The sequence below is a fragment of the Astyanax mexicanus genome, chromosome 1 (assembly GCF_023375975.1).
Source record: "Astyanax mexicanus isolate ESR-SI-001 chromosome 1, AstMex3_surface, whole genome shotgun sequence".
Classification (NCBI taxonomy): domain Eukaryota; kingdom Metazoa; phylum Chordata; class Actinopteri; order Characiformes; family Acestrorhamphidae; genus Astyanax; species Astyanax mexicanus.
The window spans coordinates 38,255,776-38,283,413 of NC_064408.1; the positions used below are offsets into that span (position 1 = coordinate 38,255,776).

Sequence of the window (27,638 nt, forward strand, 5' to 3'; positions counted from 1 at the left end):
CCAATTTTCAATTGCTGAAGAGATTTCTGCCCCTCACGCTCCTCCCTAGATGCAAAGCTCACACAGGTTGCCAGGTTGGCACACAGTGGCAAGCCACAACAAGCCTCACTCTGTAGCTAATCAGTCAATATATATGTTTCAATGTCCAAAATATCAGTCTCTACTATGTTAGTGGAGGTAATAAATTAACTAGCTATGCTTAGCAACCTTACTAAAGCTCAGTGATTAGCTGTTCAGTAAGAAAATAGCATGGCTGCAGTACACTGTTTGTGTGCTGCTGTAAGTATCTGGCAACCCTGTGGAAAATGGACAAGGAGAATTGTGGTGGGCAGATTCAATGGCTTCAACTCACACATATTACTGCGACATACCGCACAGTTCTAGTAAGAAAATAGTATCTGGAGCTCTGTGGACAAGAGCTATCAGTGCTTGAACTCAGCATGTTTCACCTTATTATTATCCTGATCAATATAGTCCATAACGATCCTTTAAAGTCAAAAGCTATTGATATTGATAAGACTATAATCCAGGTATTGTGACAGACCTATCTGCAATAATTATTTACTCTATTGTACCTTATATATAGTGTCCAATCACCTCAAACATCTAACTGTCTGTGTTTGTCAGTTTATGAAGCTGAACCACCACCCTGCTGTCTGGTTTGATTGGGAGTCCCTGCTGCTGCCTGCTCTCCAGACTGACTTTACTGCCACAGAGCTGCCTGCCTGAGCCAATCGCTCTATAAAAAAAAGAAAGAAAAAAAAAAAGAATGCTCCTACTGAATATCCTTCTGATAAGATAGATTCCATCACATACTCTTACTAAAACATTACTTCTAATATACCTAATCAAACTGAGACCTTCTCTACATATTTATATTTAAAAAGCTATCATGAATCCAATCCTCTTTACCAGTAGTTATACTTTCAGCATTAATCTTTGGTTTCATTGCTTAAATATAAACACTTTCATGTAGTATTAAGCTCCATTTTATTGCTTTATTCATTTTTATTGATTCTTTTGAGTATTAAGCTGAGTATTTGGCTTCTTTCTCTCAGGGAGTTTGTTGTGGCTTGTTTAATGGAGGCTCGGTCTTGGACGCCTGTAAAGCTGCTGTGTGTGATCGGTTGCTCCTAACAGCACAATATGAAAATATTTAAACAAACAACTTATTGCATTTCTTGCCAATTTAGTAAGCAAACAGTTATTATTCACTAAAATATTCTGATTAGTCTTTGTGGACAGTGTGACTTAATTAAAATAAAAGCAGTTTGGCCAGGGATGGAAGTGATCAGTTCTTAAAGAACACTCACTGAGTGCATGTTTAATTAGAAAGTGGCCTGAGAAAACAGATTCATATCAGCTATATTCTAGTATGTTTCCATACCAGGGTGCATACACTTTTTAAACAATACATTTCCATGACTTTTTAATGCCTTCAAAACTAAATCGATAATAGGCCTAAAATGAATTTGATTAAAAAAACATGTTGACACAGAATCTTCAATAATACAATGTGTGTCAAATCCTGAGATTCATTGTGTAGGGCTAAATTACTTAACTAACTGATCTGATGTATTTGTTAGCTCAAAATAGCTTCTTTGTCAATAATTGAAAAACATTTATAGAGCAAAATTCCATGACTTTTTCAAAAAAATCTGGGTATTTTTACTTTTCCAAAACTTATCCTGGCCTGGAAATTGCTTTTTTCAAATTTCATGACTTTTCCAGGTTTTTCATGACTGTACGAACCCTGTTATACAGTGTGTGTGTGTGTGTGTGTGTATTTGCGTTAGTTTGCGTTTGTGTCTCGCTCACTCGAATCTTGCCCTGAACGAAGCTGGTAATGTCATCCCCAGAGTCGAACACAGAGAGGGTTCTCATAATGTTCACCTGCAGCCATTCCCAGTGCTGTGAGATCTCCTCTAGAGACGCACCTGGGAACACACACACACACATGTATGAAAAAGTGTGTTCACAAGCACATCATGAACCATGCATACCATGACCATCATCAGCTTTCGCCACTTATCCAATTATTCAACTGCATATGCAGACAGAACACTTAGATCAGATTACAGTCTTTAAAGGATTTCAGGAAATCTGATCACAGGGTTTTAGATGAGTTATCGGATTTTTCACTGCATGCCCTCTCTCACTCTGATATAGACTGTTTCAATATTTCTGTGCTGGAGCAGAAACAAGGAGAACAAAGACAAGTCTTCTAGGAAACAGTGAATAACAAACGCTTAATTCAGTACTACAACTGTGAAATAGTGAAAGCAACAACCTTTGTGTGATTTGGAGTCACAATAAAAAAGAAATTGACCAATAAATTAGACCTGTGTTAATAAGAAAACTGATTAACATGAATTATTATTTATTTTTTTTTTCATGCTGCTGTTTGGCAAGTTTACCAGCAAGGTGCTAAGCAAACAAAAAGGCGAACATGATGTATTTGGATTTAAATGTGATAAAGGGACTAAGACAATTTTCTAATTATCAGGTTACTGAGGTGCTTGTAAAAGTGTTGTATTTGGGGGTATCACATTCTCAATCACCAATGTTTGTGAATATATGTGCAGAAATATGTACAAGCTCAAATAAGTAACAGCACAGAAAATACTATAATAAACAGTTCTGTGTTTCTTTCATTTCCTTAGGCGTTTATTTAATTGCAGACAGTCTGAAGCAAATGTATTTTATGTTTGTCTTCTCAACTTCATTCCATGTATTAATTTTAGTTGGGACCGCCAATTTTAGGGCTAGTGATGAGATTAAAAATAATTTCAAATAGGTGATGTCAACAGATGACAGTAATCATGATTTGAAACAAAAACACTTTAATCTTTAAAAATCTTTTTAAGAGTCTTTGAGGAGCAAATGTAGTTAGATAATACCTGTTTTAACCCTCTTTTGCATAGTGGTGACCTCAGGCAACAAACCCCATTTTTGTTACTGCACCATACCATAGCATATCTACCTTGTGTTTTTTTTGGTTTGTTAATTTTTAATATAACGTTACAAGGCATAACTGCATCCAATTCAATGAGACATATAAGTGGGCCATACATAAAAATATGTATAAATGCAAGACATTCTTTAATTCTGAAGCTGCAGTCCGAGCACAGCACACACCCGGTCACGCCTCCTTCTTGTGTAAAGCATGTAGTTTCGTCAACAGTACATGCTCAACACTCTACTTGTCTACTCGTTGAAAGCATCTGGGATGTGGAAATGTATACTATGATCAGGAGATGTTTTAGTCTTTTAATATTAAACTCAGAACTCTCCAATAGACCTTATAGGACCATGAGACTCAAATAAATGTCTATGACTGGATATATTCTACCTGAGCCCGCTCTGTTTCCATATGCTTACAATAGACCACCTAACCTGCTGTTTTCAATGTGCCGTGCTGAAATGGTCAGAGTGATGTGCTTATTTACTAGACTGGACAAATAATGAGAAAGATAAAGAGGAAGAGGAGAAACATGATGAAGTGGAGGATGAAGAACAAGAAGAAAATGAGCAGCAGGAGGAAGAGGATAGTGATGAGGGCAGAAGGAATTGCAAAGGAGGAGGATGATGATCAGAAGAAAGAGCAAGAAGAGCAGGAAAAGCTTGTATTTTCCTTCTATTCATTGAGTTCCCTCTGCTTTTCATCTAGACAACAGTGTCTTTTAAAGCTACACATTATATAGTTATATAAGAGCTATAACAGTAAGATAGCAAAACACATACCAACCCACCCCCAACACACACACACACACATGCGCTAAAACACACCCACTCCCCTCACCGCAAGCGATGCTCCAGTACACCTGTGAATCAGGAGTTTGGTGTAAGATTCTATACGGAGCCACTTTAGCTGTGGAGTCCAGCACAGTGTCCAGTGTCCCCACCAGCAGACCTGAAACACAGACACAGACAAACACTGCAGTTAATGGAAGTCACTAGCACAGACAGTGTGAGTGTGTGTGAGTGTGTGCATATGATAGTTTTCATAATCTGCACTTCATAATCTTATTAATGCAGAACATCAGATTGTTAGTATACAATCAATATACAAATCAACATGTTAACATGAACTTGAGTAATCAGATGATGGAAAAACTCTGCAATTAAACCAGCTTATAATTTCACACAATTAGCCGTGACAACAACACGTAAAATACAGTAAATAAAGTAGTACCCTGGTGGGATAATTAGGGGTGGGTGATATGGCACGATATTTTAGGGTATAATATCGTTCATGATATTAAAAAATGTGGGTGATATTATTGCTTCTCTGTCTATGTTCATGTCTCTCTCTCTCACTCATTCACACACACACACACACACACTCCTTTACAACATATAATTTGAGGCCCCACTGTGTTCCTCAAAATAACTTTGTCCTTAATGACTGTGCTTAAAAAACTGACTGTGAAATCGTTCCTAAATGCACACAGCATCGCACAGTTCAAGCTGTGAACATAGTCTGGTCCTGGTTCTTTGTTCCAGCTATACATACAAGCTTCACTGGAACAGTAGACTATCCTCACTCATTTGACTGGGTGGTTGTTATTTAGAAAATCTGCACAGTTCTCAGCGTGTGAAACCTACCTAAACAGTTGTGTTCTCAAGTACTATATCACACACAGGTGCTCACTCACATGCTGGCCAAGAGTAAGACTGCAATCAGAGCTGCATTTAGATCGGTAGGGGCCTATTATTTCTTTAATTACACGGTATAAATGTAATAAAATAGCAACACTGAAGTGTAATGTGCATTACAGCCCATGTGTTTTATTAGTAGATTAGACTCAAATACAAAAATTCAGTTTGCATATTTGCGTTTTTACATATAAAAAAAAATGTTCACTCTATTTTACATAGCCGGTATTGGTTTCATTATCCGTGCAATGTATGTGTCTGTTTGGTTAAACGATCTAACTGACCAGTCTAAAGTCAGGTTGGAGTAGATATCTTGAAAACTGATAAGGCAGATATTCAGGTCAACAACAGTGTTTAGCTTTGCAAAGCAATATACAATCACTATGTGCCAGTAAAATAAATAGAAAAGCTAGCGTAAAATGTGAAATGTGAATGGTAATGATAACTGTGAAAATAAATGACATTAATAGAAAGGTAACAGTGACATTAATAGAAACAGCATTCGTAATACCAACTTATATATTATTGTATATATTTATATGTATATTTACTTGTCTATGTGTATATATATATATTATTGTATATTATTGTATATATTACACTGAACACTAACACATATTACAGCTAACTGTGAGTGTAAACGTTACAGTACTAGATGTACTAGATGTAATGGTGATGGTAATAGTATGTATATATTACATCTATCAGTGACAGCACAGTTAACATATATACGTGAGAGTCATACAAAATTAAAAATAATGTCAACAATAACACATAAATGCCAATACATAAATAGCAGCTAACAGAAACTGCAGGGTAAATGTGACAGTACTAAAAACTAACAAGGAACATAACCCTATATGGCATAGTGTTGCCCTCTTTCCATTATTATTCATTAGAAATTTTAAATTATTCCTTATTTATTCATTAATTTTACCTACTTAGTGTTTACATATTTCCATCTAATACAATGAGGCGTGCAAGTGGTTCATACATAAAAAATATGTACATTCTTGTTGTAAACTTTTTTTATGCGTTGCTTTGTGCAGTTTTAGATGACTTTTGTTAGAAGAATCATGATGAAGCAGTGGTCCTCTCTTTTCTTTGGTACTGGAGAACTCCTACCTTGCATGTTTTTGGTTCTTCCTTGCTATGAAACACCTGATTAAATTTATCAGCTAAATTTATCAGTAAAGTTTCCTAGAGGGTTAACAGTGACAGTATTGGTAATGCCAATGCATACAGCACTGGAAAAAAATAAGAGACCACTTAAAATGATAAGTTTCTTTGATTTTACCAAACTGAAAAATATAATCAAGTGGAAGATGGATGATCACAATCATCAAACCAAGCTGAACTGCTTGATTTTTTTGCACCAGGAGTGGTATAAAGTTACCCAAAAGCAGTGTGTAAGACTGGTGGAGGAGAACATGCCAAGATGCATTAAAAACCAGGGTTATTCCACCAAATATTGAATTTTGAACTCTTAAAACTTTATGAATATGAACTTGTTTTCTTTACGTTATTTGCGGCCTAAAAGCTCTGTATCTTTTTCTGCAAATACATGCATTCGCATTTTTTCTGCAAATAAATGATCTAAATAGCAATATTGTATTTGGAATTTTTGAAAGACGTTGTCTGTAGTTTATAGAATAAAACAACAATGTTCATTTTACTCAAACATCTACTTATAAATAGCAAAATCAGAGAAACTGATTCAGAAACTTTTTTCCAGAGCTATATATTACATTTAACAGTAACAGTAAACATGACAGTACTTGGAATAACAGTGAGAGTAAATGTGACAGTACTAAACTAGCTAAACAGATGAATCAGTAATGCCCACGCATACGTTAGCTTATGGCTAACAGTAACAGTAAACGTTACTAAACAGTATTAAAGTAAAACAGTCCTGTAACAGTGTGGTTATCCTACGGTAGCTAACCAAGGTAACTAGCTAAGAAGCTATATGAAACAGCTAACAGTGGCAATGGCCGTGACAGTGCTAGCCTAACACTAGATAAGACTAGTTAATAAGACTAATTGACGTTACCAGCTATGTAACACCACCAGTAACGGCAGCGGTCAGCCCGTCAGTCCCGGTTACCGTAAAACAAACCGCTGTAACGGCGACCTGTTGCCAGGATACAGACTGTGTAAGTAACTCGGGTGTATCTGCTAAAACCGGGTAAAACAGGATTGATATAGGGCGATTCGCCGTTACCGTTCCCGCCCCCTCGTTTAACCCCCGTTACATGCCTGGTAACGTTAACCGTTACAGCTCCGGTTACAGCCCCGTTTTCAGCCCCGTTCACCCACCAGTGATGCCTCCGCCGCCCTCCCCATAGCCCCGCCGCCGCTGCAGCAGGAAGTACTGGTTGGACTTCTCGGTGACCCAGAGCTTCAGCGCGCTCTTCAGCAGCACCTCCTCGGGCCTGAGCCACATGCTGACCCGCTGCTAGATCCTGCAGAGCCCCGGGTTTCCTCCGGTTCCTCCGCCGCGCTCCCGCATCACCCTCCTGACACACGTCGACACGAACCGAGCCAAGCGGAGAAACGTAAACACCGCTGGGAGCTGTAGTCCCGCAGACCTGCCCGGGCGCACACAAACACCACCCGGGTACTACATTTCCCACAATCTACCGGGCTGCCACGTTCGCCTCCGTCCAATTAAAGAGCCAGAACCCCTCGACTAACATAAACAGAGAGACTTCAGTCGCATTTATTAGTAAAATACGACAAGATAATCACTTACTGGGTCTTTGGGTTTAAATTAAATCGTGCAAAGCAGTTTTCTATTACCTTTTAGCCCAGTTAAAGTACTGTTTAACCTTTGCTTCAATTTAGCTCCAGTATACTAAAGCACCAACCACAGTGAGAACTACAGCTCACTAGCTACATGATCACAGTGTACATTCTGACTGCAAGTGTTTATATTAAGAGCATTACCCTGTATCATCCAATAATTAGCTCCTGACAGAGTTCTAATGCTACAGCAGAACCTGGCCCACATACTGCAGTGACAGCTCTGATCTGAAGTAAGACAGATACTACAGTTGGTTTCCCAAATCTTGTTCTACTATTGATGCTGTTATGCTGAACAATAAAACAAATACAATACGTTACACCCTGAAAGCGTACCATAATAATCAATAATGCATTTAAAACAACAATTTGATGTATATTAACTATTATAAAAGTTATTTTATTCATATTTTTAAAAATGAAGAAGTACATTATAGTTTTAAAACTTGCTCTGCCAAACTGCTCAGTATGTAAACCACTAAAGCTAGTTAAAAAGTTGTCACTGGCAGGTATACAAAAAAAAAAAAAATATATATATATATATATATATATATATATAATAATAATAAATAATACTATAAGGAACCCTGACATTAATAATAAATGTAACACTAAAGGAAGCTAAAAATAACAGTAAATGTAACACTAATAATAAGTAAAAGGAATAGAAGTGTAACATTAAAATGAACTGAACCTAAAAGTACCGCAAAAATAAAACCAATAGTGTGTCTAACATTAAAGCGAACTAAAACTAAGAGTTTATGCAACACTAATGCAGACTAAAATGAATAGTGTGTCTAACTAACTATTATGATGGTTATGGTCATTTCATAATCATTGTAACTAAAGCTAACTAAGTTTTGGTAACTAAACACAACAATAATTAACAAACTAATATTAATACTAATACTAACTAAAATAATAACTAATGGTAATGGCACTATTGGTGATGACTGAAAATAACTATTACTAAAAGTACTAATGGTAATTTAAAAAGAAAATAGTGTAACCTTAGTGTTACTTTAATGGTTGTAGAAAGATAATAGTAAGTGTTACAGTAACAGTATTTTAAGCAATTTTGTATTGTTACATTTAATTCTTATTGATAAAAAAATAATTTATGAACGCCATTTTCTTCCACACATTAATATAGCTACTATACTTAGTTACTATACTAGCTACTTAGCTACTATACTACACATTAATATAACTACTTCTCTAATTACAGAGTTGATAAAACCACTACAACATGCGCACACACAATAAATTATTTCAGACGCTTACTTCATAAAAGCAGTTTATTTTTACATGAGTATTATCAGTTCTATTATACAGTCAGCCCTTATTTAAATATTCAAATCAGCTGGAGCAGAAACCAGAGAAGTCAAACAGTGCAGTGTACACACACACTCTCTCTTACACTCACCTCACACACACACAAAAACACACTATCTCTCAGACTTTCTCTCTCTCACACACACACACACACACACACACACACACACACACACACACACACACACACACACACACACACACACACACACACACACACAATATTCATGTTTTATGATTTAAAGAAGAAATGATCCAGTCAGAATAAAATAAAGATTTACATATTAGAGAAATATACAGAGAAAAGGTCATGACCAGCAGAGGGAGCTGCATCACACAAGGCTCAAGGTGTTCAGCTGTTATTGATCTGTCTGTGGAAGGTCATGTAACTGCTGTATGGTGGCCTGTGAGGCTCAAAATCAGTGTAATCATTAACACAAATAACCTACCACACACATACACACCCACACACACACACACACACACACACACACACTTACACACAACAGAGATAAAAACTAAAACCAGATACAGAAACTAACATCAAATTTCAAACTGTGATAAACACACCTGAGAATCAAAGTGCTTAAAACCACACCTGAAGGAGTGTGTGTGTCTGTGTGTGCGTGTTCGTGTTTTTTGAGTTAGTGTACTTGTTGATGAATATTTTATCTTGTGATGGTTATGCAAACACCTCATACTTCCAAACAGAAAGAAAATGTCTGTTTGTGTGTGTGTATGTGCTCTCGAATTTTCTAGCTCCGGGCATCTCTTTCGAAGGCAGGGTTGTCATAGTGAGGCTGTGTCTCCACACAAACCACCTCCAAACCTGTGGACCAATCAAACAACAGCACACTTTTAAAATCAACAAACCACTTACCACTCAAAAATTCACCACACACATTCAGAAAACAGTACTCACAAATACACCCTTTCCTCCCAGTACTCACACTCACACACACACTACCCAGACACATACAGTTTCTTACCATTGTGTGCTTCTCCCACTGAGTTTATAGATTCATATCCTGAAGACACTGTGTCGCTTTGTGTGTTTGAAACACTGTCAGTAGTAAGTGTATAAGAGACACTGTCAATATGTGTGTCAGTGTGTGGATGAGAGTTCTCAGTGCTGCGAGGCAGTAAATCAGGTGGAGACTCCTCTTCCAACTAGAGAAAGAGAGAGAGAGAGAGAGAGAGAAAAAAAGAAAAAGAAAGATAATAGAATGTGTTAGTGTGTGTATGAAGTTTGAAAATATACATTTTAAGAAAATTTTGTTAACTTTCTTGTTAGCTTATGCTAATAATGTTACTTTTTAGCTATACATATGGACTAACATCTTGATTTAAAAACATTTTACATTTTTTATTTAAATTCATGTTTGTGTTTCGATGTGGTGTGAGTCTTTTCTGTGGATATGTGTAAACAAATATTTGAGGGAAATATTTAAAATGACAAGCAAATATCTTGAGTTATACTATGTATAGCCCTATCTGGACAGGATTAGTTTCTCAGAGGATCCTGGGGGAATTTTCCCTTTTATTGGAGTCCTCTGTGATTTTATTCTCGTCCGGAACGCCCATGTATGTGTTTTTCTCATACACCCTCTGAGAAAATTACAGGCTGAATTACCTACTGTTTTCCCTGAACTCTGTGGTCCTCTGGTAATTTTATTCCCTCGAGATTGATAAAATAGCTATTTGTCCATTGCCACGCACCATGATTACACTTTGGGCATGCATTTCCACGGAGATCCACGTCAACACAATAGCGAGTGGAAATGGAGGAGCTACTGAACATGATATCATGTGAAGGAGAAAGCCAAAAAAAAAAAAAAAAAAAGCAACCCCACTGGTCCTCCTGATTTTTCAGTTGCAGTCTGGATGCAAGAGTTTTATCACTGAGTAGAAGTGTGAGATATTTTTGTCCACATATGTCCCCCTCAAAAAAACGCCATCCGGATAGGGCTTAAGAATATTTAAAAAATGTTTATTATTGTGTTTTGTTCGGGGTTACATTGCCATTCATAACGTTTACAGATGACTCGTTTTAACCAAGGTCAGTTTCACTCAATAAAACTCAAGCTTTCAGAAAGATCACAATATTTAGAGAAGGTGATAACTGTAACGTCTCTGAATATGGGGACATTAATTAATTTAACTTTTTTTGTTTGTTTGTGTTTTTTTTTTTTTTAAATATGCTCCCGGTCTTTTAGAAACATCCAATAATGTTATTAGGTGCTAAAAGGCCAGCATGCCAGGCTGTCACTCAATAAGCAGGACCAAGTCTCACCAACCAGAAACAGAACTTTTAAACCATCAGGGTACAAACTATCAGCTCAGATTACTCATGAGTTAAGTTGTGAAAACAAAGACCATTTATGAAAGATCAGGATGTGGGTTAAAGATATCAGATACGTGCCCTCTGCCACTCTGTCAATGTATGAGCCTATTTGTCTTAGGCTGCCAGACACTCTACACCAGAATCAATAATCACACGGCCATTTGTTTTCTTTTTTCTAACTGTCGGTAAAATCCCTTGCATTATCCAACAGTTTCATACATGCTGCAGTTTGTAGACTGTTGTATGTTTTGGTACTTCAATTGCTTCAAACCCCCCCCACCCCCCTTTTTTTTTTTTAAGGCCCTCTGCCTAGCTTTCATTTGTTCCCACCATAGACTGTATATAAAGATGGACGCCGTGTCGCCGTTCCCATTCATTCAATGAAAATGAAGCCAAAATCTTCCGCCATTTTGGCGATTCAGAGACCAGAGTCTGCGCAGTAGAGACCAGAGGAGGGAAAAAGGCTGTGGAGAGACCGCCTACTCCTTTAAATAACCCCGCCCCTGAGGGCTGCCTCGCGGTCACAGACTGCAGAGCGGGGCGGAGCGGAGCTGACGGTCTGTTATTGGTCCCGCCCATAAGCAGCCCTTTTACCATAACCACACCTTTTTTGAATAGAGCCGAATAAAGTTTTAAAAACCGAATTCTGTGGGGATATAAAAATTTGACAATATAAGCAGAGGTTACACTAGCTGTTGCATTTAAATAATGGAGGTAGAATTACAGTATATTAGAAAAAACGTGATTGAAAGTTGTCTGTTTTGCCATTGAAACCTATGGGGATGGGTGGAGTTACACAGCTTTCTGCAGCCGAACAGCAGGGGGCGCCCGACCTGTGGTGGCTTCACTTTTAAGAGACGATGCTCTGTCCAGTTATATACAGTCTATGGTTCCCACAACTACATATCTCACCTCCACTCCCAGGGCTTTAAGGACGTCACATTTGCACATTGGACAGGTCCTGTGCTCCAACAGCCATGGCTCCACACATACCTTATGGAAGAAATGACTACACACACAGGCACACACACAGGCACACAACACAGGCACACAACACAGGCACACCTTCCTTCAGTCACAGTACACAGTCTAATACTTCAACAACACTTCAGTCTCCTTCAGTGACCTTCAGCAAGTTTTATACTAAGAACAAAGTCTCACTCTTTATCTTTAAACCACATGACCTGAATTCCAGGAGGATGAGTGCGAGTTTCAACTCCACTGTAAACACTGCTGATGTAATTCAGTTTAACTGGTTCTGTCAACATTGCAATGCTAAACTACAGTATACTCCTAGATACTTATAGCTTCAGAACTAATTAGTGTGATACTGTATAAATGTCCAATACCTACATTAGCCTCATAGCATTGGTGCTAATCTGTGGCATATGAGTTCACATTGCCTGTTAGCTACATTAGCCTCATAGCATTGGTGCTAATGTGTGGCTTGTGATCTTACATTGTCTGTTAGCTACATTAGCCTCATAGCTCGCAACGCTGACTGGTAGCATATAAGCTTACATAACTTTTTATCTACATTTAGCTAACCATGCAACAGTGAAGACATACCTGCAAGTGAGGACTGACAGAACGTCTCCTGGTTTGTATGTTTCAATACACACTGCACAGGAATCGGCATCAGGCCCAGTCTCCTACACACACACACACACGCACACACCAAATTCACCAAATTATCTTAATTTTCCACGATCGGCCATTCTCCAGCAGAACACTGCAAGTTTCTGCCCAAATATATTTGTTAACTGCCACTTCCGGTTTGACCACGCAAACAAAATGCACAGCTCAAAAGGCAAAGTGTACCACACTCAAAATCCCACTTCTAAAATTTAATATGATTTCTTTTTTCTTTATTTACCCTTGATTTAAATACTTATTTTGTGGGGCTTCTTACACATTTTTACTTTTTTTTAATTTTCAACGCAGGACCGTCACTTGTAAAAAATAAATGTTTTTGATTCAATTTGATCTTTATTTAAATGATCTTAAATTATATATATATATAAAAACTTGAGATCTTTAACCTGCTCGATGGCTACGCTGGCACGCCAAACTCACAGCCAGAGTTACAAGTGTAACTCTTTAGTGTAAAACTTAAAGCGTCAGAGCTGGTTTGATTCATATAATGAAGAAAATTAGAAAATAAAAGCATATATTTAAGGATGGGTAACAGTATTTACAAAGCTTTGTTTTCTTATATATCAGTTATGTTGGACTGTATCAGACATTGGTTAAATGTTGTGTCTGGATAGTTAATTTGTAATAGGCTAGTCAAAAAAATAAAAAGTTTTCTAAAATTTATTTAATTCATACATATTTTTTTTTTAATTCATACATTATCTTTAGATCACATGAGACCTCATCGTTGAGAGAGAGGAGATAGCTCTTAACATTTTTATATAAAACATATGGGTATATCTAGTATTCCAGTAGTCTCCTGAGGGTTAAAATTTGTCTATTTTTCCATCATGTACTAACTAATATTTATAATAATGGTAGGTTGAGTGTTTCTTGTACAATAATATTAGTTCTCTAAAAATCCCTTTTTTATATCCAAGCAAAACCTGTAATTGTGAATAAAATATCCCTAATTAAAATCTCTACATTGAATGTAATTGAATCATGACCTTGTAAATCGTAATAAAATCGATTCTGCAAAAATCAGAGGTGATACCCAGCCCTAACCGAAACCCCCCGGTTCTCACCCCAAATACTTACATTACAAACCCAAACAATGCTATTCTACAACAAACTCTGACACTTTCTTTCCAATCACATCCATTCTCACACAAATATCACAGTTTACCACCACCACCCAAAATGAACTCTTACAGGTACATTAACACTGTTACTGTTTTGTATAAAAGAGGAAGAGCATTCTGGAGAGATCCACTAATCTCACTTAAATTTAACTTAAACAAACGCTTACCTTATCTCCGTGTTTGAGTGTGCGGACCTGGAGCTGACCAATTGCCTTCTTAGCTTTTGCTTTCATCTGTCTCTAAAGGAGAAAGACACACAAACACACACAGTTTAGGGAAAAAATCAAGGGAATATAATTGATCTCTGACCCCTAATATAGACAATATTGTCAAAAATGTGTTTAATATCTGTCATCTCTTTCATAGACTTTGGCATCTGTTTAAACACACAGAAATGTTTCTCTCTGAACCAGTTTCTTAAAACACTTTTAGATATTCATTTGTATTTGTCTACTGCAGATCATTTGAATTTACATGAGTTTTTCAGTCACAATGTGTGTTTGAGAGGCAGAGTCCTGGGGCACTAAGTTGTGGGTGGAGTAAAGGGATACTAAAGAAATTAGGTGGAGTAACTGTGTGTGGGGGAGCTGTGGATGCAGAAATGGGGCGTGGTGTAATGGGGTATTGGGGCCATTGGGGGAGCAGCAATGGAGCATTGAAGAAACAGGGTGGGGCAATGGTGCACTGAGGGGTGTTTTATATGAAAAGAGGTCAAGGACCTAGTTTGGGGAGCTGTTTTAAACAGGTTTTCTCAGCTACCTAATCCAAATGTGCTGATGCCACTGCTAAGATAAAGTATTTTTTATTGCAAATACTTTACAGTTTACAGTTTCAATCTGTATGAACATGTATAAAAATGATAAATGTTCTTTTAAAGTAAATAAAATTTAGCATGATATTTAAAAAAAAATCAGCTTAAATTTTTTTAAGCAAATGAAGGAGGTGTATTTTTGAAGGTGTATAAATAAGATTAGACTAATTATAGTCCACTAGTGCAGTGTTTGTTAGCACCACTACTGTAAAGTTTCTTGAACTATCTAACCAAACATCTGATACCAAACATGTCTAGACTGATTTAAATCGGTTAGAAATCAATGAAGAATTTATTTTTAGATCTATTGTTATTATGCCAAGAACTTTAAGAAGAAATGCATAAATCAAGAAAATGCCCTTGGACTCCTAAAGATTAAAATAATAATTTTTCCATCACGTACTAACTAATTAACATTAATTTTAATAATGGTAGGTTTAGTGTTCCTTGTACAATTATTAAATTAGTTTTCTGAAAATCTCTTTTCATATCCATGTCCTGTTCATGTTTGTGTCTTGTAATTGCAAATAAAATATCCCTAACTTATTAAATATTAAATCAAATTAAATCAGGACCTGGTGAATCAGAATGAAATTGATTCTGCAAAAATCAGGTGTGATACTTAGACGTAAATGAAACCCCTCTGTTCTCACATTATGCCAAGAACTTTTCCTTTAATCCAGCATGAGAAAGCCAGAGCTCGAGAGAGATTAAGTGTGAAAGAGAGAGTGTTTGCGTTTTCGCTGCTGAGCAACAATCCCAGCACTCCGTGAATGTTCAAGGGAATCAGAGCAGGAAATAAATGCACACACACACATACACGCGCACACGTACACACACACACACTCACATAATCGTTAATATTTTAAAAGGGAAACTCGACATTTAAGCCGCCAAAGCACTCGTGTTACACACAGACACACACACTCTTCAGCATTAGCTCTGTTACTCCACAATGCGCTTCACATTCTAATAGCTGTGTGTATAAAAGTATTTATGAAGCTTCTAAAAAGGTTTATGATATTTTTAACCATCAGTTTTCACTCAGTGTTCACCACATCACTGAGCACGAATTACACATATTCTGGACAGCAACATTAACATAGCCCACACTTGAATCACATCTAGCATTTCCAAGTGGCCCACTTTCTGTTTTGAGTGATGTCACAGAGGTGGGCCAGATGAGGTTGCCAGAAAGTTTAAACTAGATCAAGTTGTTAAACTAGTGGTGAGCGGTGGTTCCGAGGTGAACAAGTTGCTGCCCTCTCCCATTTATTACAGACAGCTTTAGTATTAAATACTGCATAGCAATTGTAATAATACTAATAAAATATATTAACAATCATTAACAAAATATGTACAATGTATAGTAATTGTTTAAATAATAAATATTTTGCATTTAGGGCAGTATAAGAATTTAAGAGTACAATTGCTTTAATGTGATGCAATCTGGCTACAAATTCTAGTACAAAAGCTTGACACACAGACAGACACACAGACAGACACACAGACAGACACACAGACAGACACACAGACAGACACACAGACAGACACACAGACAGACACAGACAGACAGACAGACACACACAGAAGGAACACATATGTAGTAAATTCATGTAGTAAATTTAAGTGAAGCATTTAGGTCCTCTTATCTGGGGAGCTGGTAACTCTGATGAACTTATACTGTGCAACAGAGGTAACTCTTGGTCTTCTTTTCCTATGGTGGTCCTGATAAGAGCCAGTTTGATTATGACCTTTTTATGGTCTTTGCGACTGCACTTGAGGATACTTTCAAAGTTTTTATTTTATTTTATTTCTTTGACTGACTGAGCATAGTTTCTTAAAGCAGTTTTTTTTTTACTTTACTTAGTTGAGTAGTTTTTCCCATAATATGGATTAGAACATTACTTAAATAGGTCTATTCACTGTATACCAACTCTACCTCTTCACAACTTTACAACTGATGCTAGAGGGTTAGAAAGTAAAATAAATAACTCTTGCCAAGTTCAGCACAGCTGTTAACTGAATGTCATTCCAGTAAACTACCTCATAAACCATGCCCGTTACACTGTTTTACCATAGTTTTGGACTTAGGCTTAGAGTTGGAAGTCATTAAAATAATTGAAGGATATATGCAGAGCAGTGGGTGCTAAAGTATATTTTCATATTTGCCATTATTTTTCTGTTATCTACATTCCGGTTAAACATCTACATTCCAGATGAACAAAGAGCACACTTCCAGGTTCACTTGTGGTTTTGAATAATACAATAAATGGCTATATCTGTGTTGTAGTCATGGTGACTCGTGGTCTTATCACCACACCACTGTGGAGAAGTTCTATTCATTTCCCTACAAGTTTCCCTACAATGAAGCACAATTTTACTAAAGGTGTTTATACAGCTCAAACACTGAATTATGCACACAGCTTCAGGAACATTTGTGGAGTTATTCTTTATCTGGGCATAATAAATTTTTTTCTGTGTCTGTGTGTGTGTACCTGTCTGCGGTTCTGCACATTGCTTCTGTAGAGCCTCCGTGCTGTGTAGTAGATAAAGTATGCAACTGTTGCTGTGGTGATGACGATGAAGGAGACAGAGATGAGGAAGATGGAGTAGTGACTCATCATCGGCTCGTAAACCCGCCCCACCTCGATTGCCATTGTAACGGGCACACCCTTGTGCAGCAGCTCTGCCAGCACAGTCCCGCCCACATTACCCATCATCACTGCTACAATACTGGTACCTGCACACACAAACACAATTACACAATTATACACAATTACAAACCTCAAAACCTTATATAAAAATATCCTTTTTCATCTTACAGTCCTGTTTATAACTACAAAGCATAACAGCCGACAAGGAGACAAAACTCGACTTATGTAAAACTACTGTTCTATTTTATTTTTTATATGCTGACACTGAAAAATTGTGCAAACAATCATGATTTTTTTTTCTTTTTCTGAAGAATGGTCTTTCTGCATCTCTGGTTAGCCAATCAGATTCCCATGTCCATGAAGAATCTGCTTTAAGTTACCCCTGTTATATGTTTTAATTTGTGTGTTTTTGGGTAATGTTTAAATGTTATATGTATATGTTCATAGTTTGGGCACAACTGATACCTCTACTTCTACTTACACTATCTAATTACACAGCTCTGGAAAAAAATAAGAGACCACTTAAAAATGAGTTTCTTTGATTTTACCAAACTGAAAACCTCTGGGATATAATCAAGAGGAAGATGGATGATCACAAGCATCAAACTAAGCTGAACTGCTTGAATGTTGCCAAGAACATGGCAAGATGTATGAAAACTGTGATTAAAAACCAGGGTTATTCTACCAACTATTGATTTCTGAACTCTGAATATGAAAACTGAACATGAATATTTTCATTTTTTATAGTTTTCTTTGCATTATATGAGGTCTGAAAGCTCTGCATCATTTTTGTTTATTTCAGTCGTTTCTCATTTTCTGCAAATATATGCTCTAAATTACAATATTTTTAATATTAATTTGAAAGAAGTGTTGTCCGTAGTTTATAGAATAAAACAACAATGTTCATTTAACTTAAATATATACCTATAAATAGCAAAATCAGAGAAGCTGATTCAGAAACTGAAGTGAAGTAATTTTTTCAGAGCTATATATATATATATATATATATATATATATATATATATATATATATATACCCTGTCTACACTTACTTGCAAATGAAGCTAGTTACTTTGTGTTGATTTACCCTTATATATTAAAGGCAATTAACAGAAAGAGGGGCTTACAAAAGTGCCTCACTTTTACTTAGAAAGTATCTTTAGCTAGAATCAAGATACATCAAAGCTTAGATACTGCTAAATACAAAATTCAGTATAAGACCTAAAAGATAACTAGAAAATATGTGCTTTAATTTAGGAACTCTTTGAAGAGATGGGTCTTCAGTCTGCCTTTAAAGACAGCAAGTGCTGTTCGGTCACACAAAAGAATTTCGTTTCTCTACCTTGGTGCAGGACCATGGACCATGAAAGAGGTGGATCAAACTGAGCTGTACTGGAAGCTCAAAAGGCTCTTGGTTCAGACCTGGTTTTGATCATTACCATCAAGTTAGAGAACAATTAACCCCTGCTGAGGCCTAATGAGTTCCAACAGCAGAAGTTTGGTGTGTAAGTCAGCTAAGGTGTTTCAAGGTGTTACTTAAAGACAGTCATAGGTTGGCAGTAGTTTGTCATGTCTGGACTCTAAATGAATGGCCCATATCTACCCAGTCTGATCACAGGAACTGATTACTGATCAGCTGACCAGCGTCAAGTTTCAGCCAAACTGCTGATCAGTCTGATCAGTCTCACAGAAACTATCTGCCCTTTAACAGTCAGAATACACACCCATCTCAGCTCCTCAGAGGATTCACCGATGATGAATAACACTTTGGGAAAATATGCAAAGCCAGGCCTCTACATGATCTGCTAATGCTCTGAGCTAAAGTGTAGTGCTGCAGAAAGTAAAGTAAAGTGTAGCAGAAACAGAAAGTGTAAATCCTAGAGATCATTAGAGCTAATTAGATCTTCTGGGATTTAGTTCCAAGTATGTGCAGAAGAAAACATAAAGCCCTTTTTAAACTGGATCACTTCAAGTATCTAAAGTTTTAGGATTATATCTGGATAAAACCAAGCCACATAACAATACAAGTGTGAACACACGTAAGAAGAAATTAAAAATTCACGAAGATCCCTTAAACCATTTCAGAAGGTGGTCCGAGACACATTTGAACTGTTACAGCAGAATAAATATCAATTTCTTTCTAAGACACTTTCAACAAATTGAAATTCTAAAACTTTTCCCAGCACAACAGAAACACCAGTAATAATTACAGCACAACAAGCAGAATTACACATTCTGTCCCACACAGTAATCAGACTAAGCTAAGACACATCCACCCCTGTGACCAGGAGTGAACAGGGTCTGAATCAGGGGTAATAACACTGCTCCTGAGGGCTACAGAAGGTACTACTCTCCTCCCAAATCTAACACACTCCATATATATTCCAAGCATGTAAAAAGCCTTAGCTTGATGCACTACCACAGTCCCCTTGGTTTAAGTCCACAAAAAAAAAAGAAAAAAACACCACCACCACCACCACCACAACAGAAAATCCACAGAAACACTGAGTTAAAAGTTGAATAGTTTAATTCTCAAAACATAGGTTAAGAGAATTGTTTTTATCCAAAGTCCTTCCAAAAGTTACCCAAAAGAGAGCTAAACAAAAAGAGAGAGGTAAAAAAACTGTGGCTTAAGGCTCCATCTTTTCTATCTCCAGCACACTCTCTAAAACTCACCCCTCCCTCTCCTGTTTCTCTATGAAACTCTTAGCTCCTCCCACAGCCTCTTTCTCATGTGATAATCTTATTACCCACAGCTATTCTTTTCTACATATATGTGTAAACACCTTAAATAGTACATATTAACAGATCCTTCAAACAAAACTGTAAATAATAATGAACCTAAACATTAATAGTGAACAACTGGACTATTACGTTATTTACAATAATCCAACAACCAAATAAACATTCTATCTATAAACTTAACCTAGGCTCCTACACCCCATTTACTGATCAACCACTCCTGGAGGCACTAATTATATTGATCGGTTGGAATTGGTTAAAGATGATGTCTAATGGAAGGTATCCATATTCAGTACAAGTTTTAGCATATCTAGATGGTACAAATTATTTTTTGCTAGTTCAGACATCCAAAACCTACAAGAAATCCAACTTGTGGAAATCTCCCGTCTTTAAAAACAATAGAAACAGATGAACATGAGATTTTTAAAGGTATTTAAATGTCTAGATGTTGTATAAATGCGGAAAGTACTGATATTTAGTGAGTAAATATGTAATCTGTTGTGTTTGGGCATGTATGGAGACAAACTAAATAAATCTCCCATTGCGCTTCTGTCCCCAGCACTTTGTGCAACGTACTGCCACAAATTAACGATTAGTCGAAAATGAAATTTGTAGTCGACAAATTTAAATAACCAACATTGTAGATTATATAGACTAATTGTTGAAGCCCTAATACGGATACTGTCATTTTACATTTACCATAGAAAGATTACACAATTACATACCACCCTTTCTCTTTCTAGCTTCAATTTTATGTTTTTATTGGCAGAACTTTTTTTTTTTGGTCTTTTTTTTATTCTTTTTGGTCCTCTCTATGTGTAAATACAATAGGGGACTTGTGTGTGAGATATAGGTACAATTTGATCTTCCTGTTTCCTCATATTTTACTTTTAACTCTGCACCTATGGCATTCCATGAGCAGTATTTCCTTAGACCAGATAATGCATATCGTTGCTGTCCAATGTCTCCATCTTTGTCAATGTTTAGTTTATTACACAATTTGAACACATACTTTTCCTTACACAGACCAATAAAAATATGTTAAAATGGCCTGAAATAAAACCTCTTTACATTGAATTCCATTTTTTCTCTCTCCTGTAAAGATACTGTTTTGGAGATAATTGTTTTCCACTGGACAGTGACAATATGAGTAACCTTCAAGGCAGGGTATCAATAATATAAATGCAACACTCTTTGTGTTCATCATATTAAACAACTGATGGTAAAACAACTTTGGGATCAGGTGCTTTCCCCTAACAGTCCCCTTTTGGACTGGTAAACTATAGCGTCTATTTTACTACTTTTTTTTTCTTAATTTTTTCTAATTCTTTTCCCCCAATTTTACTCCATTTTTTTACTCCATTTTGCCCCAACACACCAGGAGGGAGAAGACCAGCACATGCCTCCTCCGACACATGCAAAGCCAAGCACCACCTCTTTTCAAGCTGCTGCTGATTCAGCATTGCCGAGTAGCATCAGCTCAGTGATGCCTTGTGCTGCGGACATCACCCTTTAGAGAGATGGCTCAATGGCTCATTGTCTACTAATTTACAGAACACCCAACAACAGTAGCATTATTTGCAGTATGTTATTTGTAAGCTGGTACATTTATCCATATGTTTTGAGAATGTTTAAAAGTAGAACATCTAAATTGTCACGTCAAAATAGAACAGGAACTAGTATAAAAAAAGAGAAAAAAGAAAAAGGATGTCTGTTTGCATGGACATTTCTATGAAAGTTTGTAAACTTCAGAAGTATTTTTAAGAAGTTTTAGGTGGAAATGGTTCCCCTGTGGAATTGAGCTGTCAGCCTCTTATTGGCTGATTATGTGAACTTCAGTACTTGGAGTGTTCATATTGGTAGTTTTTGTAATCATGTGCGTTTTAAAAAAAAAGCTGGGATGTTATAAATTTTTTTGTTTTTTAACTTTGATGAAGGCCTGAGTGCAGAAACGCATTGGTTATTTTTTTTCTATCTAATAAAGCATAAGTTTCCCAGAAAACAAGTGCTGCTGGTTTTTACTATTTTTGATCACTTGATTTTTTGCCAGTGAAGTTGCACCAGATCCATCCACTTCTGCATGGACAATTCTAGCCAGACACTGCCTGTCACAATAATTATCCCTATGTGCTGTGAATGGTTATGCCTTCTATGATATAATTCAGGTACACACGTGTACTGAGGTTACTTAGGAAGCGGAAGCCCCCCCAGCTGGTATTCTGTGTTAAGGGACCAGGGTTATGTAATCAGGTTATTACATCTGAGAGCCCAGAGGTGTTGCTGCTAGGTTCAGCACTGCAGAGCAGTAGAATCTCCCTGGGTGGCAGTGTTGTGGGAGATCGCTCAACGTGAGGAGGGGTGTTTGAGTGACGTCACATTCAGCCATCTGAGGATGGAACACACACAGCACTGTAGCCACAGAGAGCTTCTGTGACGAACATTGGAGTGCTATGTGAGTTCATTCCCATACAAAAACAGGTGAAGCGGTATATGCTAAGACAATAACGTGTAGAGCTTTGCTGTAGCAAAGGTGTGGTCAGGACTGAATGGGAGATGGAGTTGGGGGTGTGGTGGGAGGGCAGATGCCATCAAGGTGAAGGTAAACCCACAACGAAGGTGGAGTCAAGGTCAAGATGTGGGGTGTGGGAGGGGTGTGCATTCGAAGTTAAGCAGTGTTGTGCAAGTGTAGTCAATGTTAAGGTTTAAGAGGTGAAGCTGTGTCAACGTTAAGGTGTGAAAGGGTGAAGGTTCGGTCAAGGTCAACATGTGGTGGTGTAAAGGTGAGGTCAAGGTTAAGATGTTGTGGGCAGTCAGGGTCAAGTCATATGGGGAAGATACAAATGTGGTTGTGGTGAAAGTGTGGTGGGGTAAGGTTGTGATCAAGTGGGAGGTGTAGTGGGGACGAAGGTGCGGTAAAGGTCAAGATGTGATGGGGTAAAAGTGCAATCAAGGTTATGATGTGGAGAAAGTGCAAGTTTTGTCGAAAAAAGGTGTGGTCAGATGGGAGGTGTAGTGTCGAGATGAAGGAGTGATCAAGTTTGAGATGTGGAAAGAGTGTAAGTACGATCAGGTGCAGTCAGGGTGAAGGTGTGATGGGATTAGGGTATGATGAGGTGAAGGTGTGATGTGGTGAAGATGTGGTTGGGGTGAAGGTGTGGTTGGGGTGAAGCTTTGAGGAATAAAAGGTGCAGTCAGGGGAAAGGTGTCATGGGGTAAAGGTGCGGTGGGGGGAGTGAAGAAGATTTAAGGAATAAAGGTGAGGTCAGGGTGAAGATGTGAAGTGGTTAAGGTATAAAGGGTGAAGTTGCGGTCGAAGTGAAGCTGCGGATGAGGGGGGTGAAGAAGATTTAAGGAATAAAGGTGCGGTCAGGGTGAAGATGTAAAGATTTTTGTGGATGCAGCTATTCTGATATTTTTATTAAAAAGCTTGTCAGTTTAAAACAGCAAAGAAGTTTATTAAAGTTACCGTGTTGTGCAGGATTAACAGTGTTTATTAAGTGTTAAAAGTTACCCTTTGCACAGTTAACCCAACGAATGTGGGAGAAATGTAGGGGGTGTCTGATAGTTGTATTTAAACTGATTTCAGCTTAAAATAAATGCTTAGTGCTAAATTGTTTCTGTTTCAATGGGAAAATTATCTGAAAGACTTTCAAGAGTTGGGGTAATATATAGTGGGTTTTAAAGGCAGTACTGTGCTTGTGTATGTGTGTGTGTACTCTCTACTGATGCCAATGACCTGAATTTTACAACCATCGATCTGCTCTGCACTTTAACCCCCATTACACCCGCTCTACAACTCCACACACACACACAAACACACACACACACACACACACACACACACACACACACACACACACACACACACACACCTCAGGTTCAGCCTGAAGCAGAAAAACACGATTTACAGGTTCTTAACCAGGAAAAGAGAAATGAAGTAGAGCCTGCCTTTAACACACACAAACACAAAATAGCAGAAGCTGATTTACAGGTTAGGTGGCTTTAAACTTCATTCTCTTCCTCTTAGTTTCACTCTATTTTACTCTCTCTCTCACACACAAACAGGTAGGGTTACCAGCAGCTTAGGTAATAATGTGAAGGACAAAGCATAAGCTACCAAACTTTCCATCTGAACCCAGCTGTCATCTTTACCATCATTTACAAAACAACATTTACCTGAACACCGACCAATTACCTGCATGCCTCCTCACATAATCACCTCCAGGAGTCTGAAGTCAATTCTTAATCACTAAGCCTTTTGGCTATTTTTTATTTATACGCCCCCTGATCTCTTTACCTATCAGCTGTAATATTACACCTTCAATAAAAATCATATACTCATTTACTTATTTACAATAGACAATAATTCTACTACTAATACAATTATTAGTTTATTATTGTGAAACGTTAATGCTACATAATATGTGAATGTATTCATATGTACAGCATTTAAAGATGTCAGTTGTTGTTAATGATATGTAAAATATAATATTAAAGACAAAATATATATTTTATAAATACTACTACTACTACTACTACTACTAATAATAATAATAATAATAAATAAGCAGAGCTAGAAGAAAAAGATCATATGTTTTTACCCAGATATCTATGCCTGATATTTATTATTGTTAAATAATATTTGTAATGGTTTTAATACTATTATGTATGTTACACCTACTACTGTATAATAAAAAAAACATTTTTGCAAGGATGTGTTGTCTATGATATTTAATACTTAATATTCCAGGCAAAACATGTTTAAGAAAAAGAAGAAGTATTATTATTATTATTATTATTATTATTACTATTATTATAATTTTTTTAATTATTATTATTATTAACTCTGTTTTACCTGGTTGTAGGACTAGTATTTAAAATTATTAGGCTAAATCGATGTAACTGTATTGATATTATTATGTATAATAATAATAATAATAATAATAATAATAATAATAATAATAATAATAATAAAGTGTGTGTATTTACCCGGATGTACCATCTGTATGACGGTGTTCTCGGTTCCCTCCTCGTTGTAGATGACAGCAGCCGCGGCTCCTTTCTCCGCCGCGCGGTTGATCTTCTCGGTGAACGTGCAGCCGTTTCCGCGCCGTATCAGCGCGATCCAGCCCGTTCCCCCGTGGAGGCCACGGAAGCGCGTGTTGGGGTCGCAGGCATGCACCGGGTTGGCCAGCAGTACGCGGCCCTGCAGCGCGCGGTGAGGGGACTCGCGCCCATACAGCGCCGCCTCGCGCCGCCACACGGAGAGGTTGCCGGGGAACGCGCTCGAGCTCAGGTTCACCTGTACGCTCAGGTAGGCTGAGCAGAAGGACGAGGCGCGAGCGCAGCTCCACACCTGCGCCAGGCACGCGAAGGCGAGCCACCGCAGAGCGGACATGTCGCGAGCTCTGCTTAACTCACACTCTCTCAGTAAAACACAGAATAAAACTCTAAACAAACCCCTAAACAACCTCTAAACAACACAAACACTCAGCCGAGCCGCGGGGCGAAGATCCAGTGAGAGGCTCGAGACGCTGCCGCTGCTCACCTGGATCCGGACAGCGCTGATTGGCTTTGCGCGCGCAGGTGAGCTCCGCAGTTCCGCAGGACCCACCGGACCCGTGCCACGCGCTACTGCTGATTGGCCGCCAGTGCAAGAACGCTGTAATTGGACACTTCTCTCTCCAACCGCTGCGATGGGCGGGGCAGATTAGACAGCGGAGAAGACACTCAGGCCACCATAGCAACCACAGACCTGTGGTTAGGAAGGTAAACAGGTGAGTGTGACCTGAGTTTATAATGGAAAAACCTTGTGCGGTTTGTATTATAGCCACAGCATTACTGTTTGTGCTTTTCTTGCGTGAATGAAACCAAAACAACCCAAAAACTGTAGTAATTAGAGAGCTAATAGTTATATAAAATAGTAACACAGTGTCAGAGTCTAATGTAAAGTGAGTACAAATATAGTCTAAACATTATTTCTCACTGAGGATAAAAATTTATGTCAATAAAAAAAATCTCTCTTTTAAAATACTGGGTTGAATAATGTTGTCTTTCTCATCCCTATTAGGTGAGTCTTGTGCTGGCTCTCTTTCTGTTGGAGAAAAAAGCCTTATCATGCACTGAATTATGATGTGCCCCATAGATAAAGATTTTTTATAATGTGTCTTAATAAAAGCCCATCTATTTATGTCCTTCTACCTTTCTGGTATACAGCCATTACGAAGTGTCTTATTTCCCACCTCCAGTTAACAGGAAACATTCATGCAACCACAAAGACACATTATGGGAATGTTCTGTGAACTTAATTTTGAATGTTTTTCAAATCTTCTGAGAACTTTCTGACAATGTTCTAAGAACGTTCTGAGGATGTTCTTATAACCCTAAAATGGTTATCTGGGACTATTAACAAAACTGGACAAATTCACCTTGTGGGAACGCTGAGGTGTTCCCACAGCTAAAAAAGAACATTAGAGGAATGTTCTGAGAATGTAAATGTGATTGTTATTAGAATGTTCTGAGAAAATTAGCAGAACCTTAAAAAGACTTTCTTAGTTACTAAAGCCATACAGAAGAAAGTATGAGAGTGCTCCTACACAATGTTCTGGGAATGTTATTTTAAAGTTGTAAATAAGGTTAGGGCAACATTCTGGGAATGTTGAACATCCTGGGAACATCCTGTAACCTTACAAAAATTCTGAAAACATTAAGAAAACTGGACATATTCATTAAGGGAACATTCCAGAAAACTTTCACACTACCATAATGTTAGTGGAATGTTCTGAGAACATAATTTTATTAGCTGGGCCCCTACTTTCCAGTAGGGAAATGGGATGCTGTGGTGAATATGCTTTTTCTTACAGGTGAGAAAACATAATGAAGTGCAGCAATTTTAGGTTAGGTTAGTCCAGCTGTGGATTAAATATTATGTGATGTTATCAATGATGGCACCTAGTTTAAAAACCTCATTCCAAATCATAAACTCATATAAATTCCTTCCATTTATGTTTTTATTTTTAGTCAAACCCATTCTAGAATAGTTAGCCCCCTCTAGGTTGACCATCAAGATGCTGTGAGAACAGCTTATCTTGGTCAGCGTCGATCACAAAAGTATATACGACAAGCAACACATACAAATGCATATCTAGCAGAGGAGAGAGTCCTTTACACTATATTTTTGTAGGGATTTACGAAAAGAATCATGAACTATAGCTTTCTTTACTGAAGAGCACTCCTTGAGGTGGGAAATTAAAGAGAGCAGAAAAAAGTAGTGGAAAAATTATGAGAGCTATGGAGGTTTCAATACCGGTTACAGAGCACAGAAGGCAAAAAAACATGTTGAACTCATTGTGAAGGTTCCACCACATAAAAAATTGCATCAGTTTTTCCATAAAAAAAAAACCTTAATTTGTGTAAAATGGCGTCTGGTGTAATATAAACTGGATTAGAAAGAGAGTTAAAAGGTTGTTTCACCCAAGAATAATTTCTAAGTTCATGTATATTAA

The 27,638-nt window shown here is 37.5% G+C and overlaps 2 protein-coding genes across 6 annotated transcripts in view; both read right to left on the minus strand.

Annotated features, from left to right (window-relative positions):
- The window catches only part of tbc1d8b (TBC1 domain family member 8B), a 252,375-nt gene that overhangs the window by 23,139 nt on the left and 201,598 nt on the right, over nucleotides 1–27,638 (minus strand). For 2 of the 5 annotated variants that reach the window (XM_007239967.4, XM_007239966.4), the window contains exons 1-3: nucleotides 6,979–7,244; nucleotides 3,803–3,913; nucleotides 1,819–1,937 (exon numbers count right to left, since the gene is read on the minus strand). In XM_007239967.4, the coding sequence (XP_007240029.3) occupies nucleotides 1,819–1,937; nucleotides 3,803–3,913; nucleotides 6,979–7,105 (357 nt within the window). In that variant the 5' untranslated portion in view covers nucleotides 7,106–7,244. Of the gene's footprint in view, nucleotides 1–1,818; nucleotides 1,938–3,802; nucleotides 3,914–6,712; nucleotides 6,854–6,978; nucleotides 7,245–27,638 lie in introns of those variants that run through there. The other 3 variants (XM_007239968.4, XM_022667171.2, XM_049477052.1) reach the window with 3 other exon arrangements.
- Nucleotides 8,749–25,701, minus strand: rnf128a (ring finger protein 128a). Its single transcript, XM_007239963.4, has 7 exons — nucleotides 25,123–25,701; nucleotides 17,233–17,477; nucleotides 14,091–14,162; nucleotides 12,713–12,795; nucleotides 12,056–12,152; nucleotides 9,789–9,969; nucleotides 8,749–9,628 (listed from the first exon to the last, which is right to left on the minus strand). Exons 1-7 carry the CDS (start codon nucleotides 25,529–25,531, stop codon nucleotides 9,555–9,557), a joined length of 1,161 nt encoding a protein of 386 aa, XP_007240025.3. The 5' UTR covers nucleotides 25,532–25,701; the 3' UTR covers nucleotides 8,749–9,554.